This window comes from Anopheles gambiae, chromosome 3, assembly GCF_943734735.2.
Source record: "Anopheles gambiae chromosome 3, idAnoGambNW_F1_1, whole genome shotgun sequence".
Lineage (NCBI taxonomy): Eukaryota > Metazoa > Arthropoda > Insecta > Diptera > Culicidae > Anopheles > Anopheles gambiae.
In genome coordinates this window covers 38,023,753-38,044,500 of record NC_064602.1, presented here as the reverse complement: position 1 = coordinate 38,044,500, position 20,748 = coordinate 38,023,753, and the positions used below count along the sequence as shown (strand labels likewise).

General features: G+C 40.4%; 1 protein-coding gene across 1 annotated transcript in view; it reads right to left on the bottom strand.

Annotated features, from left to right (window-relative positions):
* Positions 1–6,842: 6,842 nt before the first annotated feature.
* The window catches only part of LOC1279066 (histone acetyltransferase KAT7), a 60,522-nt gene continuing 46,616 nt past the window's right edge, over positions 6,843–20,748 (bottom strand). Inside the window, exons 6-8 of the mRNA XM_061655790.1 lie at positions 15,081–15,238; positions 13,754–13,849; positions 6,843–7,542 (exon numbers count right to left, since the gene is read on the bottom strand). Of these exons, the coding sequence (XP_061511774.1) occupies positions 7,423–7,542; positions 13,754–13,849; positions 15,081–15,238 (374 nt within the window). The 3' untranslated portion in view covers positions 6,843–7,422. The remainder of the gene's footprint in view (positions 7,543–13,753; positions 13,850–15,080; positions 15,239–20,748) is intronic.

Genomic DNA, 20,748 nt, shown 5'->3' with positions numbered 1-20,748 from the left:
GCGCAATCGTATCCGGCTCCTCTTTGGGTGTGTAGTTTCTTGCACCAGCTAACGCCAACGGTGTTGCTTCGCCTTTACTTCCCTATCCTGCGGAACATCAATGAATCGGTTACGTTACTTTTATGTTTCATTACCACTCTGAATGCTATCGCCCGAGAGGGAGAAGACGAGAGAGAGAGTTTTTCAATTTGCACCAACAACCTGTAGGCACGCAGCACCGGCCACAGCGCATACGAAGCAACGCCACACCATATCTAGCTACAGATCCCGAGGTCGGGTGCCGGGAGGTTGCTGGTTTCGTTTCATTTAATGGTAACGATGTTGGGATTAAAGCCGGTAAGCCGCTTAATAGTAACTAAATGGTAATATTTGTGGAATTTAATCAATAACGGCCATATCGAGCCGTGGTCCGACATCATGCGAACGCCCGCCCGGCATCATTTGCGGCAGGTTGCTTTGAAATGTATCCGCCCGTTTCTTCCGTTTTGCCATTGCACCTTTGCGTTCGTTCGTGGTACACTGCTCACTTCTGGGAGAAGCGTGGTACTCTTTTTTATGCGGCGCATCGTAGATAGCAGAACGACCACCCGGGTGATCTTGTTTCGGGATGGAAAGGTGTTTCGCAGCAGTTGCGATTACGATAACGGGGTAGCTTCAAAAGCAATACTCTCTTGTCAGTTTTTGGCCGATTGCAAACGGAAATGGCTCACACAGTATGGCAATTCCGTAGCAGTGTTTCAACAATCAACTCTGCGTATTATGAAAAGAAAGGTGTAACAAGCAGGGTTTTGTGATCCAGCGTCGTATAATTTTGCTTATGAATTCTGCAGGAATGATTAAGATTTAACCGGATGCTGATATAAAGGTGGATCCGAAGCTTTGGACTTCTGATATGGTTCTAATTTTGCTATATCCATCTGTTTTCTACCCATTGTCCAATAGTGAATCCAGGATGTCCAGTCCGGCGACCCAATATTCGTTGCAGTGATCGTCAGTCTTCGTCATGGGCGGTCCTGTGGTACATGCCCCTCACGAGTTCAAGCCTACAATGGACCGTCTTCCCGTAGCATGGATTAACTATCCGGCTACGTGGTAATGGATTAAGTCTCGAAAGCCTATATAGCGTGTCCGCGTAGGACGTTACGCCAAATAGAAGAAGAAGAAGATCGTCAGTCTTACATGCTGCTATAATTCAGAAGCTTCATTTCAGACAAAATCTTCTAGAGCATTATTGAAGTGTAACGTTGGCACTAAAAATGAACACATTTGAGTATTTAATAGAATCTAATGGAGATCTTGAAACGAATTCATTGTACTTTAAGATGAAATGATATTTATGACGTTGTTCTCTTACGCGTGCAAATAACCATCTTCATCACAGACAAATCGTATTTTGTGAAATTTAACTTGTTCATCGAATGTGGTCTATCTGTCATTCATAATATTCAGCATCTAGCGAAAATCCAGAGCCTGGAATGTTGCTTCTTTCTTGGAATGGTCTAATGCGCATAAGATTTTTTTATGCTCACATTATGTATTGCCGATGTCGATGCACCCGATATTCTAAATTTTATTTGATTTTCTACTCCCTGTAGAGGCCTTAGAAGTAGAGAGCTACTAAGAAGCCCCTTTAGATCGACTGGTTTTGGTGCCAATGATCCACTGCTCAAAATGATAGAAGTTTATAATAGGATAGAGTTATCAACAGATTTTAATCTATCCGTTAGTCAGTTACGTCAGCATATTCGAGCTAGTTCGAGTTAAATAAAAAATAGGAGATTTCGTATTTTCAAGAATACGAAACATAGAACATTAAGTGGTAATGAGGTAGGAGGTTATTGCAACCGAACCGTCGTGATAATGTGCTAGGATCAGATGGTCCTGGTTGATTAAAAGATTATATTGAAATATAATTGTGTCGGGGCAGTAAATTTGAAATTATAAAGTAACAGAACTAAATACATTTATGTGAATTGCCGAAATCATCAAGGCCCTGAAAAAATATACCTAACATATCGTTGTCGGTCTTGATCTACCTGCTTGTACCACTAATTGTTAAGTCGTGCGAGTTGACTAGATTACTACAATCAAAGTAATTCTAATGTTTTGAATTTAGGAGGCAACACTCTCTAATAATTTTTGTTGTCCATGTCTCGATGTTTTAACTTGTCCTATGCCTATTTAGATCTTAATCGAACTTTTTTTAAAAATCACATATTGGCTCCTTTTTATCAAGATATAAAAGGAAATACGATCATTCTTAAGTTCTTTAGACCACACAAGAGGCCATTGTACTGAAGATAGTACTAAAAGAAAAGAAAAAAAAACAAAGTTATAATTTAATAGGCTTAAGACTAGCACAGGATTTAGGTTACCGCATTTCAATTTTACGAGACCAACGATATAATTAATTAAAACATTGTCAATACTAGTTGGGTTGTACATTCCTTTATCTCATCACGGCACTTGAAATGCACTCGATGAACACTAGTCAATCCACACTCATGTTGCAGCCGGCAATTAATGCTTCCAACGATCTTATCGCTTTATTCATAACTTTACCGCATTAAACGTCAGCTGTACCAGACACCGCGTGTGGCGAACATTCGATACATCTTCTTATGATTTCTTTCTCTCAAGCAGTTCATGTTCCTTGCGGTTTTGATTCCTTCGTGCAACCGGTTGCGCGAAAGTGATCTGTGATGGCTGGTTCCCATCGAATGAATCTCTAGCACACAGGGCTTCTCCTGCTGGGCGGAAGCAACTCGAATCATCCCACAGCTCATTTGTCGTGTGAATGGGTACAGCGTAAGCTCCGTTTGCAATCGTCGGTTTTATGGCGGGAATCTCCTTCTCGCCATGATTAAGTAAAGCCTTACGCAGTGAGAAAACACGATACGCCAGGTAAGCGCAAAGGCTTCGGCTGGCGCTTCGCACTGCCGTAGATTCCGGGTGACGCTGGTGCATAATTCGTCAGCCTTGCTGCCGGTTTTCTATTTCTTCCTCGATTTGACTCATTCGTGGGACTCGCGATCACGCTGCTGCAACGTGAGATTGACCGCGTACGGTGTTTCCCCGGGAGGTGCCGTAGGCACCATTCTGGATCTAGCTAGGCGGCGACAGTCTTTCGCTTACTTTCGCATACTCACGTCGGACACCCACGTGGAAAAACAGGAGACACTAACGGTAACGCAAACATGTAACACCACTGTTCGACATGGTTTCAACATGCGCCACGAGTGAGTGCGTGAATAACTAACACCAGAAAGAAGATATGGTTACGTAAAGCACAGACTGAGGCACCTAGAGGAGCACGAATTTCCTATTCTTCGACGGGACACGTGAGCATGTCTTGTTGAAGTGGATAGTGTGGCGTGTCTGTGTGTTGTCTTCGAACCATTCAGTATCGTTTTTTCCTCTGGGACAGGCTCACCTAGGTCCGTAAAGAACCAGTGGGCAAGCCATTGGATACAGTGATGTGGTAACGAATGGCCTTTTCCGGCAAAGGCCTCGGACACCGACAGAGGGTACGAGCAAACATTTGTCACCCGTGTTGTAATCGCATTATTCACATAGATAGAATCGGCTTTTTCCTCCTTCTTATCATAATCCAGAACTGAACTCCAACAAGTTAAAAACAACAATTATTAGCAGCAGTCGGTTCATTTTTATTGAAAGTCAAGCTTAACACTTTGTAATTTATGTTCTTAATTGTACTTAAATACGATGTTGTACTATTAATGAACAATCATAAATGCCAATTGTTTTCCAACATAAGTTAAGAAATAAGTTAAGAAACCAGCAAAAATTCTTTCCTAGAAGATGTCAAGAATAAAAATAGGTGCCATAATAGGAAAAATCGTTCGAATCCGGTAAAATTTTGTATTATAATTTGTATTACGATTTCGCGCACAATTAGGATCCGAAAAAGGAAACGACTAAAAGTCATTATTCATTGATTGTAATAGCTATAAATACATTAAGAGAGCTTGGGAGTTTTAAGACGCTAACTATAACCAATTAATAACCAGAAACGTATTTACTTATCCTGTCGCTCAGGCTTATCAGATGCGAGCACAAGCGAGCGAACGCGCTGTGTATGTGATGGTGGTAGTAGCGCGTACGATAGGCAGATAAGTAAATTAGAATAGAGCATCCTCTATGGTTCTAAGCGCCTAGTATCCGAGCGTACTAGGTAGTGCATGCGGCAGGAATGCGGTACACTATTAAAAAGGATCGCGTTCGATCCTCGAATAAATATTTTCCCTTCGTCCTCATCAGGACATTTTTCGACTAAGGCCAGGAATTTCCTAATAAAAACCTAGTATGCACTACACAGAATTAGAAACATAATTTAGCGTTAGAGATAGGTGTCCAGGGCGCGGTAGTAGAGGATCGCGTTCGATCCTAATATATTTTTCGCCTCACCTAAGGAAGAATATTTTTCCTAGAAAGGATGTTATCCATCGCTAGACAAACACGCTGTAAAATCATCCCTTTCCTAACTGAAAATAAACAAAAGGAGCTAAGCAAGAGAAACGAAACGCAATATATTATTTCACTCCCGAAACGATATAATCTTCGAAAGCTTATTGATCCGCTATTGGACCCCTCCAGTGGTAATCCTCGGCGGACACCAGTAGGCAGAAAGGCGAAGTCGAATCCGATCTCTGCTCGCTCACTCTCTACTCCTTGAGCTTCTCCTCTTGAGAGTTTCTGCGGTAAAGGTTCCCCTTCCATCTGCATAGCCCCCCGAAAGCCTGGGGAAACTAGCTGGAAGGCAGTCGCTGTGAGGCGCGAACTTTTGCCAAAGGGATCTCGAAGGCGGAGTTCCTGGCGGTGTTAGTGAAGCGGGGCTTAGTTCGAATTGCTGCTCGTCTCCACGGCGGACCCAGGCACCAGCTACCTTCGCGGCTGGTCGGTGCGGCGGAGAGGTCGGGCAACATATCCAGTTTCCCAACATTACATTCAGAAATATCGTCGTTTTGCATTTTTGTATGAAAAGTGGCGAAATATACTTTCATGCTAAACCACGGAACCACCTTATCCACAATGTACACAATTATCACAAGTGAATAAACAAAATGTAAGCTAAACCACTTCAGTGCTGCTGAAAACACCATTCATATTTCAGCACGATCGCTTCTCTTCTACCAACCATTTATTGAGCAAAGCATAAAACAACACCACCAGGTGACGATCACAGAGCGATGCATGCGTTCATCGCGATCGCCGATGCACATTCCGCACTGCAGCACGAGTCAACCATCACCTGGCATTATCCGACAACATCCGATAATATGATAATTCACCTCAATTTTGCATCATGCACGTCTTCCTCGTCATCTTTCATCGTCAGGTTCGTCACCGGGTTTGGCAAGCGACAGTGCGACCTACATACACCACCTACCGAGTATCCTACCGAAAGCGACTTCCGGGAAGGAGATTGGTACGATCGGCAGCTTCTTCCTGCTAACCTATCATTAACTGAACCTTTACAGTAACCTTGCAAGTAAAGCGGGACACACGTCGTAAGAGGCCGGGATGGAATTAAATATAAACCGATCGGTGTTCGAAAAGCGAAGCACTGAAACAATCCAAACCGGGTGGTTCTTTTTTTTTCTTTATGTTGTCTTGCTGCTATTAACCGTGATCGGCGATGATGGGACGCTTTACTTATCGGTCATTTCAATTAACTTAAACTTCTTACCTGTGAAATGGATAAGTTATGCTGCTCCGTTTGGCTTCTGCCTAAACTCATTAATTTTCGAATTCTTCACATCGCCGGGGCGACAGTTTTGCTACAGTTTAACGTCATTCGCGTGTAGCTCGATTGCGTATAATGATGGTAATTTGGAACGGTGCCTTCAATGGACAGGAAAGCCCATAGGAAGCGTAAATAAAATTAAATGAAACATAACCGTGCGGGACGGTTTGTTTATCGTTATTGAAAAAGAGGGGGGATTTTCAACACAAGCGCAAGGTGGTCGAAAGTTCTTGACGAACTTTTATATCTTACAACGATAGTCATTTCAATAGTTCAGGAATGCCGCTTAGTAAAGCAATTTACTTGATTGATTTTAGTTTTGAAAACAATTTAATAAATATATTTCAAAAAATGGAAAAGAAAAGCATGATTTTTAATACAAACATAATAATAATTATTAGACCGAATCATACTATTCATAATTCAAACAACCATCGTTCTAAGAACATACAAAAAAGAAAATGTTTCCTTTAATTTGTGCAGATATATCTCTCCAAACTGTGCTGACAATATAAAAAGAAACCGATAGTACCATTTCTGACGCTTTTGAGTGACTCAGCGAAGGCATGTAGCATAGATTTACTCTCTCCTTGGAAGGGCTAAGAAAACACATACACACAAACAACAACAAAAAACAAAAGATTGCGTCGAGCAAGATATGATTGGTTCACGTGCAACAACAGAAAACGGCCGCGTATGATGTCGAACCAGTTTGTTGTTTTGCATCGGAAATTCCCAACATAGTGACGCACCAGGAAATGAGTGGAATTTTTCCTTGCACGATGATTCATGCAACGTCGCAAGAGCCCAGTATCTTAAGCAATGGTGGGAAAAGGTTGGCTTCGTTTTGGTGATCCACAAGACTACTTTGAACCATGCCTTTTTACGGTATATTTCGCTTCCTAGTATTAATGGATAAAAGATTATTCTCTAAATTTACTCCCTTTTCCCACACAGAACATTCAAAAGCTCAAAATTTTAAAGAAATTTGTAGATGATATTTCATTTCTTTCCTGTTTACAATTCATATTGAATGTATTTTCTTTAATAAAGCAAATGTAGACAGCATGCAGTGTTTCAATTGAGCATATTTGTTTACATACATTTATTTAAAATTAGTTTATCCTATAGCTTTCCGTTTCTAATTAAATAAAAAATAGACATAAATAACACAATATCTAAAAGTGTCATACTGCAATGTGTAGACATTAAAATTTGAAGACGTGTAAAGTAATTACTGTTATCTACCTGCATGATCATATAATAAGTTTCTCGAAGTAAATCTACCACGATATATTTATGTTACAATTATCTCTTCATTCTACCTCTTCTCTAAGTTAGCAAAGTTTATTGTTTGCCAAAGATTTCCATTAAACCTAACTTGTAATAAGTATATTCTGTACACCGAGGATTTTATGTGCGTTTCTTCAAATTACTCTAGCCAACTTTGTACCTTACTTACTGTACACGCAAAAAAAAATAAAAATTAAAAAAAACCCCTGAAGAAATTATAATTCAAAGATACTCAAAACAAGCACCAAACCGATCTAGAAAACGCCTCGAAAACTGTTTTTGGACAAACAATTGTTAGCTCCTGGTGCAGAATGGCCCGTGTTGTTGTACAGCGCATGAACGTTATTCATGTGTGGTTGGCGCTAGGATGATGGTGTTGATGGGGTAGGAGCAACGAACGGTGTCCACTTTAGGCAGGATTGATCGATCTTAGGCATATTGCCGCGGCGCTTTACACGCTCCTCGTACTCATCCAGAACGTCCTGCAAAACAACACAACGCAATGTTTAGTGAACGCATAGCAGTATAATGGTGTGTTCTTTCCATAATTTGAAATCGTTTGTTCAACAGTGCTCAAGCTACACTAATGTTTAAATGATAACTTATGATTTTCAATACACAGAAAAAACCCATATTAAAAATTCGCTAAAGCAAAACCAATCTACACGGAAAGGAATGTCTACACGAGCAGTACACATTTAATGTGCCATTACCAGACACTTTCGCGTGCACGAAATTGCGTTGCAATATTCAGTTGCGGCTCTGCTAAAAGATATTAAACAAAACAACTTAAGCTAATTAGAGAGAATCCCATTTAGTACGTGGTAAGGCTACGGCCAAGGCCTGTCATTATTTGCCCGAGCAGAAAGTGATAAGGATGAAGATTAAACATTGCATTTTTTATTATATTTTTTAATCGGCAATTCAATGCGCCCCTCCTGCTATTAAGTGCACACAGTCTTTCGGGTCTGTACGCTGTCCACCAAAGCATTTCAACTTAAGACGAACATTAATAGGTAATCTTAACAACACACTAAGATAAACAGTTGCAAGCATAATGCTGAACTGTATCGATCATTGAACTTCAGCTGAAAGAAAAAAAAACCGACAATGATCTTTGTTGGCCATTTTTTGATATTCACTGCATTTGGTGAAAGGTGCAAATGGCTTAATTTCGAACGAGCTTGCAAGGTAATCGATTCTGTCTCAATTCTCAATTACATATAAATTACGATAGGCGCAGAATGCAATAACTGGAATGATTATAGTATTGACTAACAAGCTGTTTATGCTACAACAGGCTTGTATAAAAGATTAAAAATGATCAGATCAAACGCAACTCGTTAGCTGGGCATAATGATCTTACGCTGCCAAAGGGCGGTATCTTGAAAAGTACCCAATTTGGTTCGTAAGCAAAAACGCATTATATATCCCGCCATAGGAAGGTGCTCTGCACCGTATATGTTGAGACAATTCATTGCCTTTTAAGACTTAAAAGGTTAACATTATAATAGTATGTAGCCTCATAAACATAACTAGCAATTGAGTTTAAAATATAAGTTAATGTATTTCAAATGAAGTTACGAAGGACCGTAATACTCAATGAAATAAATAAATAAATAAACAAATAGTTAAAATGTTGGCTTGCATGACCATTTAGGACAGTGTGGCAATAGTATGATGGTAAGTATAGTATAGTAATCATACTAACTTAGTAAGTGTTGTAAGTTTTGTTTTAAAATTACCAGCACAAATTAACAAGTATTGAAAAAAATCAATATTTAACAAATACTATAAAAAATATATCAACAAGAATATAAAAAACTGTATTTATTACAGTTATAAATGTCAGCAGCTTCATGTGAGCCACGAACGTGTCTTTAGACTTCTTCTTAAATAACTGACCTATGCTATAGCAATAACCCTCGTTACTTGTGAAAAGCTCACCATCATGTATTACACAGTGCCACTCTTTAAGACACCTGAAGATGGACCTAACCCTACAGTGGCCACTTGTTTGCTCGACGTTAAGGAGCACCACCGCAAAGAGGTAACCACAATTGTTAGCTACTAGCCTTCGGCAAACTAAATCGACCGAGCCCCTTCCTCCTCGTTGTCTCTGCCGCTTCGCAAAGTTTCAGTTTTCGCAACGGGCGAAATCCCGGAAACGTCCATCAAAAGAGCAATTACACGCTAATTAGCGAGATACGGGCCAAAAAGTTCCGGAGCACCTCATTTCACAAGCCCCAACGAGCGGGACGGGAAACGCTAGCCTTCTACCAAGAGTGTGGCCGCGCGCACGCGCGCGTAAGGGAAACAGATAAACCAACGAGGTCATCTGCGAGGTGGAATGCCTCACAACCCATAACCATAGGCGGCGAGGATCGTCCGAGCAGGGTAGCGGGCGCATACGCTTTTACCTAACTTATGCCGAAGCGCTTTTGCCCCGATCTGCTCTAGTGATCGTGATCGAAGCTATTTGCTTATTGACAGCCCAGAACGCGCTAAAACAGTAGCAGCGTGCTGTAGCGACGACTTCGTTGCTTCCTCTTTGCGAAACGACCTGCTTAAACGGCTTGCCGAGTTGCGTGACAGCGGTTGACCACCAGCTGATGATGTTGGAGAGGGATCGTCGTTTCATCAAACTGTCAAATTTGTTGAAGCGTACCAATCAGGTACCGTTAGCTAGTGAGCTGTTTTACTGCGCCAAGTAGCTGACGATATCTAACACAGATCGGCCAAGCGCATCGATTGTTACTACAATTTGTAAACTAAAAGATCGGCTGGTGATACCGATCAGCAAAGAGGTAGGCAGCAACAAAAATTAGCAATTGGCGCTGTAGTTTTGACCAATTACATCGTAACGATTGCGTACGGCAGTGCAGCTGGAAGCGAAAGGGACAACGTTACGGGCGCTGCGTATCTCAAATCAGGGAAAGTATTCTTCAATTAAAACAAAACTAATCTTCATAACAAGTCATCCTTCTGTTAAGCTAAATTGGAAGGGAGGGTCGAGGTGGGGACACCTTCCAGGTATACGCACTCAAAATTCAAATGAAGTAACCGATCGCGATAAGCTCATCGTTGATGATTAAGTTATTACTCATTAACATTTCAAAACGGACCTTTTTTGTTAATAAGAATTCGTTGCACACGCCAGGACTAAATCAGTAGACCCTTTAGAGCATCGTGTGTATCAATGAGGAATATGCGAATGAACAAGCAAAAAGAGAGCCTCACTTGCTGTTGGGTTGGATGCACGACACTGAATTGCGCAAGGCGCTTAGCATACAGCTTCAAGCAGGTGGTACTGAACGCAAGAGGTGAATTATCTCAGGAATATTCAGATACAACCTTCTGGCATCGCAGCAACCCGCCTGGCAATGAAATTTAGAATGATGAGTGCCATTGGAAATTTCTTGCATCGTAGTTAATTAAATCAGCTGCTTACGAAATGTCAGGTTTTATTTCAATTCCGCATATTGGAGCAGAGAAAACGTGTAATCGTATATGATTTGTTGTTGTTATAATTGTATTGTTTGTTGTCCAGAAAGGCTATTTTTGTGGGAAAAAGAGGAAAAACTACATAGGATTATTAGTTTTTTCACACAGTCTATGAATCTTTCAAAAATATTTGTATGTCCTGCCCGTTATCTTGATTGAATGATTTTGTGCTTGGTACTATTTCTCAAGACTTCAATTTCCTTTAAGTTTGGGCAGAACATTAAACATCCCGATCTAAATATCACTTTTACACATAGGGTTGTACTTAGTCGAAAATAAGGATTTTACCATGATAACAATCAATTATTTTTCATGGTGGATTTTTTACTGCTCATACATGAAGACATCTTTATCGATACTTTTGGATTACTAAGCATCAGAAGCAACCCTACCTTTGGATTCCTTCTTCAACTTATCTGCCAACTTCATTTATTTAAGCACAAAATCAATAAAAAACAGTCGGCAAACAATATAATTGTAATAAAATTTTATGTATAGACGCGAAACCGGGTAATATACACGTATTGTAATATTTAGGATAGCAAATGTTTAGGAGCGATTGAAAAATGTTCAGAAAGACATCAGCATTTCAGTTGGACGTGAAATGTTTACGTATAATTGAACAATGTTCAAAGGCATTTTAACATAGTTGGTTTGGGCTTGAAAAAGGTATATTAAACATGTCGAATTAACCATACGTTAACTTCATACCTCTTTTCGTTATACAAATCGGTATTTAACGTTATCAAATGAGATCAGTACACAGCAGATGCTTGATACTATTGCAAATTCTACCAACAAACCTAAAATCATCAAGTTAAAATTTGCATAAAAACAACCCTTACCAGTTTTTTTTGATATACTTGTTCTCCACTGTGGCATTAATGTATGACATCATTTCACAGTGTTGCATGAAATTATGCCAAAAGTTTCAGATAAAGTGGAGGAACTCTATAAAACATTGATATGCCAATAAATATCTTATACAAACATGACAATTTCAATCCCGTACGAAAATAAACCCAAGCAAGAGGTTAAACATACCAGCAGGTGCATTGGAATTCGCATCTGCCCAAATTGCTTTCGAACGATAAGCTTTCAAATCAAACTTAACGTCGAAGCAAAGCTCACCACCTTCACCAACCGTCGTTTTTCTCGACAGAGCAGCGCCTAAAACTGTTAGACCACACCGTGCGTGTTTGGCACACCTGTGGGTGAAGCAGCTTGCAACATATCCTAACTACAAGTCACGAAAGGGATTCGGCAGTATTTAGCACATCATACGATCGGTAACTTTACGAGCCGTAGCTATAGCGCCGCCTTTAAGATGTGCATTTTAATTTGCCGCCCTCCTGCAAACCTTTGCCCGAAAGAGCTAAGCTGTAAGGTTAATCGTTCGATCACCGATCGAGAAGCGTGTTGAATTTAAGCCGTGCACCAAAATGAAAGCGACGACGATCGATGCTCGGCGTTTCAGAGGGAATGGCCGAGAGGTAAAGTTGTTTACTTTTCTACCATGATAAGTATCTTCTTCCCATGCAACGGAACTCTCTAATGGTTGCGAGATCAAGTAGCAGGATCATGGCGAACGCAGGGCATTTCTGTGGTGTGCTTTTTTGTATTGAGCTTCATTAGAAAAAAACAAACGTGCGTAATCCGGTCGAACGCAACGACGGCAACAGCTGCGAATATCATTAGTGTCAATTTATTTGCAATCAGGTTCAACGGAACACTGCTGCTGCTGTGGGGCCGGGTGCTTTCTAAGGTCCACCGATCGTAACGTTTGTTGCGGTGCAAAATTAAGAAAATACTACTGGGGTTTTGAGACTGTAAAGAAGATTTAGTAACTAATACAAAACTCACAGAACACTCACACTATCCACTTTGGATGCCATTGATCATTGGCAAGGTGTTCTGCCATCGTCCGAAAATGATTGAGAAATGTTAATTAGCGCACCATTAGCATCTTCAATCGATTTTGCTTCATTAGCCTTCACAGCAAAACCTTACCGTCGCAGAAGGATAAGGCAAACAGCGCAACAGGATACAATGTTGCCATCGACCTGTCGAAACCATTAACAATGTTCGTGGTCAATCAATTTCGGCACGTACGCGTTAAGGAGCTGATCAACCATATCCCAGTAGAAACCAGTATACCTGATGCCTTTTGTTTCAACACAGAATGCCAGAAACCATCATGCAATAACTGTAATTAGGATCGATTGCAAATCGACTGCTTACCCCAGTGATAGTCCCGGTGGTAACCGAGTAAAAAGGAGGATGCACAATCGATCCGATAACGAACCTACCATCGTTTTACGATTACCAGCCCGGAAGGGTTATTGGCGTATGTAATGTTTTAGCATGCGCACACATCTACGCTGCACTCGACCATGGCTAACGGATGAAACTAACCAGAGTTTGTGTTGCAATGCAATTGAACAATAATGGATAATTAGCTTTAAAAGTAAATTGTTTGCAATAATTTTACAATTATTTTTGTGCAAAATTATCGTTATCAATACAATTTTCAACCCATTTCATATAATTTTTCCAGCTGCTACACATTTCCACATCCAGCGATTCAACGATAATCGTAATTCGGCACACTTTCAGTTTGATGTGAACCTTAACAGTAATTTAATAACAAAAACAACCAAAACGCTCCATAGATATGATACAATGATGATACTGGTTCACACATTTGAAAATGACCAAATTGTATTGTTTTTGCCTCAAATCGATGAACGTAAGCATTAAGAGCCATAACAATAAAATATGATGGCATCTAATAATGCCCCTGCGACCCGCGAAAAAGCGACGACGGAAGAGCGGGCTGCTACAGAGTTCTTTGCAAACATGCCTAATTCTAACTTCATTCCTATCATTTGCCATCATTCATTAATGGTTAAGAAATCAACCTATAGCTCTCAAATGCGTGTGATTAGGACAAATACAATAACAGAACAATTAGCTCTGCAGACACAATTATGGTTCTTGTTCGAGGTAATAATTAGAATTCGTTATATCTGCCATTCTCTTCGTTTGCTATTGATTAAAAATCATAGATTAAAACATATTGTGAAATTCGTAAAGTAAGTATACAACCAAACGCACATTTGAACAAAACAAAATTACATCAAGTTTCTATAATTGTTATCTTCTACCTTAACCCATTAATGTACTCACCAGCTTTTTTAGTATGATATGCTTTCCCTTCCAGTATTTCATCATACCGAGAGCCTGAAGCGTACTGACAATATCATAAGAGTTGATCGCCATTTCCTGAAAAAGTTTAAGGGAAAGCATACATTATTAACAATACTTTTCGCACCATGGGAAACGAGAAGCAAACAAAAAAAAAGAGCGATAAAGAAATATTTGCCATTTTTCAAATATGATTCCAAAAATTGAACACTGCCCTATCTCCGATCTATCGTGCACAGTTCGCAGCTGCTCGCTGCACCGTTGCAATGGGGATAAAACATGTGAAGCATGTATGAACATCAAGCAACGCATCGCAAAAAAAAGTCTCACTATTTGATGGTACATTAATCACGCTGAACTAATGGTTATTTAATTAGTTAATCAGCTTCATAAAGTGATGGCAATCATATTTGAGGTGTGAAACATCGCTTATCATGCTACCAAAAACATTACTCTTCTGGAGAAAATAACAAAACTAAAAAAAAAGCAATTCACTATCTTAAGCCGCTTGAACAAGCGTGCAAACGACAGCTGTCCGAGTAAATGATCTAATTATTCAAAGCTTGTGCGATCTTTACGACACGTTTGATGATGGATCACATACAAGCGATCTGAGAAAAAGACAATAATGATGAAAATGTCACTGCAACGAAACTTGTTCAATTTTATCGGAGATCAATACCAGGAAAAGCGACAATTCTGGCGAATTGTAAAGAATTTAATTGCAATTATGCTTGCTGTGAGCATACAGGCTATTACTGGGAGTGGTACGAAAGCAATGTTGGAATAATTTTGTACGAAGCAAAGAATAATTCAAAATCGATCTAACTAACACTGCACTCGTAGAACGTTAGAACTTAACATTAAGAATTTTTACTTTAAGGATTTTTACAAGTGGCCAACTCGAAATGCACACAAATATTTTGCTATCAAAGAATCTTCTTCTTCTTTTTGGCTCTACAACCGTTGTCGGTTAAGGCCTGTTAGTACCCACTTGTGGCGTTGACTTTCAGTGACATTTTTAGATTACCCCCCCATAGCAAGATAGTCGGTCCTACGTATGGCGGCACGGTCTATTTGGGGCTTGAACCCATGACGGGCATGTTGTTAAGTCGTGCGTGTTGACGACTGTCCCATGAGACCGACTCACTACTAATAATACACTACTAATACTAATAATACTACTAATAATACTAGTAACAATACTACTAATAATAATACTAATAATACTACTAATAATAATACTAATAATAATACTAATAATGTGTCAAAGAATACTTCTTCTTAAATAGTATCATAAAACACATACCTGTGAGATATCTTTGATGCTAAGTGTAGTACCAGGCCGGGAGCATAAATAGGCAAGCAACACATCTTTCCAATACGATCGATACGATATCAAACCCAAATCGGAAAGCGGTTTTTCGGGGGAGCCTATTTTGCCTTCCACTCGTGTTAGCAAATAACCTGTAAGAAAGAGGCAAGAAGAATAGTAAAGTCACATTAGGGTAATATAGTTTTTTGAAGGCATGTTATTTAATTCATTTGCTTTTCAATGCTATTTTCTCCACCGCAAATCTGTTTCAACGCATTTGCGTAATATCGCTGCTACCAGCGGCTGCTTCATGCCCATCTAAGTCCTCCTTCGCCATTCGGCACAAACCATATTCGGCTTAAACTTCACACTAACACAAAACGACACTTTGCTCTAGAAACCAGCTTTCGATCGACGGCCACGTGTTTCGTGCATAAGCGGAGCGAAATTAAGCACGCATCGCCCTTAAGATGATGTGTCTTAGTTCGCAACGCAGCTTAAGAACGGCGACACAAGCAACAACGCCGAAAAACAAGCAGACGGGTAGCTATAACCAAGGCACCAGGTGTTGCTGTTCGGTCACCAAACTGACAAAATTGCGAACAGGAGGATTCGATTTGCTGTGATGCTTGCCATGCATTACACCGGATTCTTCGTGCGATTAACTGGCTGGCTGTCGTTGGCTGTACCATTTCAAGGCTAACAGCTGTGAAGGGATCAATGACCAACGCGGAGAAGCTTAGGGCATGTGAGAAGTTTGACAACTCGTTTGATATGGGCAGAGATTCTATGGGAAGTTTTGAATAGCAAAAATCAACATTTTCGAATTTTAAGATAAGTTATTGGATCGAAACATTACTAAAAAACACTATTGTTGGAAACATATAGTACAAAATAATTTTGTGTTTGTTTTGACTCTTGGCGATGAGATCGAGATCTTACGACTAGAAAGTTATTAATTACATTACGGCTAATATCAAAGCAAACAAACAAATAAACAGGCAGCAAAGTTTCTCTATCTTTTTTCGTCATCTTAAATAAGAGCCGCTAACCAATGCTGGAAAAGTTTGCAGACACTTCCTTCTATCGTATATTTCCCAACAGTTCGGTTGTGTGTTAGTATGAACAATGACAGCTTTATCATCGCTTTTTACACCACTGTAGTTAATTTTATATACATGCATACCCACAAAGCTGAGACTGGCGTTGTGTAGAACCATTTTATGTTTCGCCATCCGTGTGCACATACAACTGCTTCTTCCGGAATGATCACGCTGAAGTCTTCTCTTGACAAACATGATACAGAGGTTTTTTGAACCCATTCTTAATCTCTCGTTAGCGACTCTCCATTGCTCTCTTTAGAAAAGATTATGTTCACAGCGGAACAAACGAATTCTCTCTCACACAGATTAACAGATTCGGCTGTCCAATTTGTTCAATACTCGTGCCCCATCATGGAAAAAAGCGACAACCACAAAAAACGAACGAGATATCCATCTCTAACGATACACCAAATTTTACAACCACAAAAGTCCTCGAAAAACGGGGGACGTTTTTAAGGATTTGCAGATGGAATGGAAGTGCAGCACGCACCTGGGAGGGTGAAAGTTCATTACTTCCTGCCGGGTGGAACAACCGCTACAGAAGTGAACGCGGTTTGGTTCGTTCGTTTCGCCGTGTAAAACAGGAAACATATGAACCTACCTCACACCGGCGTAACAAAAATGCAATGCAACGCGGCTCGCTTATGTACACTCTTAAACGTGCCACATACACACATACACACACTCATAAAAACAAAACTAATTCGCAAAGGGTGGAAGAACTCGAAGGTTCTTCAGTTTGGTGGATCACACATACTTCCGTATGCTTTCTCGCTTGCAAACTCAATTTCCCCTACAACGACGGACGGACGGCACACATATTGCCACACGACAGTGTTGCACTGTGTAACCGGGATACCGCACCGCTCACAGCAGGGATAGAGCTGGTAACCAGGATAGCCAGACGATGCTCCAAATCGAACTGAGGGTCATTGCCTTGCACAGTGTGCGTATATACCAACACACACTAGCTACCGAAGCCCACTGCACAACAAGGTTCCTGGTTTCCACACTGTCAGGATAAATTACTCCAAAGCTGTTCGCATAGTACATACAACAACACCCAGCCAGCTCGTGCCCATTCTACCTTCACGTGGACACATCCCAAAACGGCGGTTCGTTAATGTCGGGCTCGCACATAGCATTTACAGCGCAAATGCATCGAAGAACACGGCCACCAACACCAGAGAGAGCGTGGGCTTCAAACATAAACGCTCTACACTAACGCGAAGCGAGTAACGTCAAGCGCGTAGTACGTCTATGGAGGAAGAAAAAAAACATAGAAAACGGAAAAGCTCTCCTTATCGACGTTCGTCCGGGGCGTCAAAAGGGAAAACCCGAACCCGGGAAAGCGAAAATGGAAAGTGAGGTTTGGGAAAACCTATAGCCCATCGGTTGACGAAAGCGGACGACCGCCAGACGCGGACTGCAGACAGTGCGAGTGAAAGAGACGCTGGAAAACTGACGGGCGGAAAAACGGCGCAGACAAGCGACGTACTAGGGCGCCATACCAAAGTTGCGCACTGTTGACGTAGGTTCGGGTTCGAGACTATTCACCCTCCCGTCCGTGCTATCACCACCCGTGCCCAGTCTGCTGTTCCCAGTCCATGTCCCCCGGTTGCTCTGCTATGCTTGCTCGCTCACTCATTCCCACTTGCCAGTGTCAATTGTCTGGTAGACCGCCGCCCTGGTTTGCATCCGACCATGTCCGAAGCGTAAGGATGGTACAACCGTCGTGGGACGCACTGCCGATGGATTTCTCTAGACGGTCGGATAATTTTTCGCACTCAGCACGCCTCAGTCTCTTGATTCCCGGTGCATTGTGTTGGCGTGATGAGAGAAAAATCGTTCTACAGTACGGTTTTCTCTTTTGCACCTGTGTGTCTAGGATTTTTCCATGTTGGTCTGCGATTGAATTAAGTGTATTAATCCTTGAAACACACGAAATGTTTTTGTTTTATTGTTTTTTATAATAATTGCTTCTTAGAAAAGCTGGTTTGCATTTGGGTCATAGCATAGAATCATAGCAAATCATTTAGCAAATAAGATTGAATGATGAACAATTGAAAATATTTGTTTTATAGTATTATAATAGAATTATAATGGAAAACATATAACATAAACATATTAAACCTTTTTTACTATTTTGAAACAACAATTGATATATCTATATGTAACTTGCAGAGTTTTCAGCAATCCTCTTAGTTGTGGGAAAAGTTATTGATTCTTTATTTCGACAAATTGATTTTCGAATTATTGACAAACCCAATATGAATTTCCAAGACTCCTGTCCCAAAAGGGTGTCATAAAGTGCAGTTGAAGCTCACTTCCCAAAATAAATGATCAAGGATGTGTCCCAACACTATGAGAGCCCCTGTAATGTAAGTCGAAGCAGCTACGTAGATGATAACAGTACCATACCTAGCTTGTTGTCTCCAGTACATCTATGACACATTTTCAAACATTAAATCATTGAACAGTTCCTAGAAACTAAAAAAAAATAATTCCACGCTTATTGAATGCAGTCTTTCCCATAGTTACGCGAATTTTTAATTTTAAGTTTGTGCATAAAACTTAACACATTAAGTTAAGTAAGTTTGTGCATAAAACCACAAAACTTTATCAAAAAATAACCATTTATCACAAATATTTTGCATCAAAAACGTGATATTCGACTTACGCGAAAATCCGAGATACGCGAATGTCTCCGGGACGCATTATTCGCGTAACTCGGGGAAATACTGTACTCTGATTTTCTAAGTATTTCAAAATGAAATTTTTGGTTAAAGTTGGGACTTTGGACGAAACAACGGTTCGTTACTGCAAACCATCTATTGTTAAGGTTTGGCCAAAATAAATACAGAAGCGATTGAAGCCTGATTAATCAATAAACAAATATGTACCAAAGTACTCAATCAAGTCAGAAATTGAACAACCAATATTGCGTATAACTTATGAACAAAATAAAACAAGGCACGAAGATGTGAACAATAATTATGGCTTTACGACATCATGCCACCATGTCATCAAACTACAGACAAATTGAGCAATCCTATAAATACAACACCTTCCCAATGAGTTAGAAATCAGTCCTAGTTTCTATTTGAAATAGATCACCTTGATCACATTTGACTGTTAATGCATTATTGACTAATGGCCCCATTTACCCTGAGTGATGCCATCAAACGCCATTTACCAAATAGATTCATTATAGTGGTTTATGTTAAAAATTTCAACATACATCAATCATGAGTCTTTAATAGCACGTATAAGTGATGCAGCAGGACACTCATATCCTATTACTGACAGCTCGTTCTCAAATAAAACACAAAACAAACAAACTTGTGACTGTTTAAAACTTGCTTCAAATAATGAACATTCCTTGTTTATTCAAGCATAACTCATTATAAGCGCTTCTTAACATGCAAACATTTATCCGTTTCTGACGGCAACATGTTTTAAATTACACCCTAGCAGTATCCGTACCATAGTGCTCAATATACAGGTAAGCATTAATTTGGAATTAAAACCATGCCACTTCTCAGATTACCGAATGTACATCAAGGTAAGATACCATCATTTAGAGTCACTGCTGATTACCAGCTGTTAGATTATGGTAGTCGTTGCACACATCCCGCTCATCCAGCACGCTAACGCCCCAAAAAACGCGCATACGAACGATAACAGATGCCTCTCTGCAACATTGTTGCAACGGTGTAGCCCGTTGGGGAATTATATGCTCAACTAAAAAAAAAACTATCTCAATCCATCATCGTGCGTTAACGTCAATGGATTGCTTGATGCGTCTTTATTTCTTGTGATCGGTCTGTCTCTTCTCACTTCGCTCAACTTCCGCAGACTGTTTTTATCCCAGGCGACTAAAACCTGCGCATTCCACCGTGTATCGGCACCACTTAGCTGTTTTATAGCAGCGTGTGAGGGTTTTTTTACATACAAACAGTTACGATGGGTAAGGTGCATGTGTGTATGTGTTTTTTGCGACGAAATTAGTTACCAGAAGATAATTAAATTACAATTTAAAGGTTCCTTTTAGCTGCATTGCTCTGCATGCAACACCGGATAAAAAAAGAATAGCCCCAAACCGAGAACGCCTCTCTTTGGTCCGACCTTTAAGTTTTTATTCTGAGAAGATCCCAGGCGGCCGTAATTGAGCAATCAATTAGTGCGATTTCAATCAACTTCTTCCACGACGCTACACGTTCCTGTGCACGGGCCCTTCCCGTTTGGCTCTCGCCATTACACCCTCCGACATTCCATTTGCATAACCGTGCAACCACTTACGGTTATGTGTATCACATTTCTCCTGGGAAACTGGCTTAGCCTCAGGATGGGAGCAGGGTTTAAAAAATAGCACCGGTGGTTCCAATTATGACTGACTGGCTCCGTACGTATAGTTTCAGTGTCTTCATCGTCAGCCGTATCGCCGCGACTTCCCCCCCGCACGAACATCATCGCACCATCTCCTTCTTTGTCATCGTGCGTCGTTCATTCTTTTCTGCAAGCAATTCACTTAACGCTGGGCTTTTGGATCTAGGCCG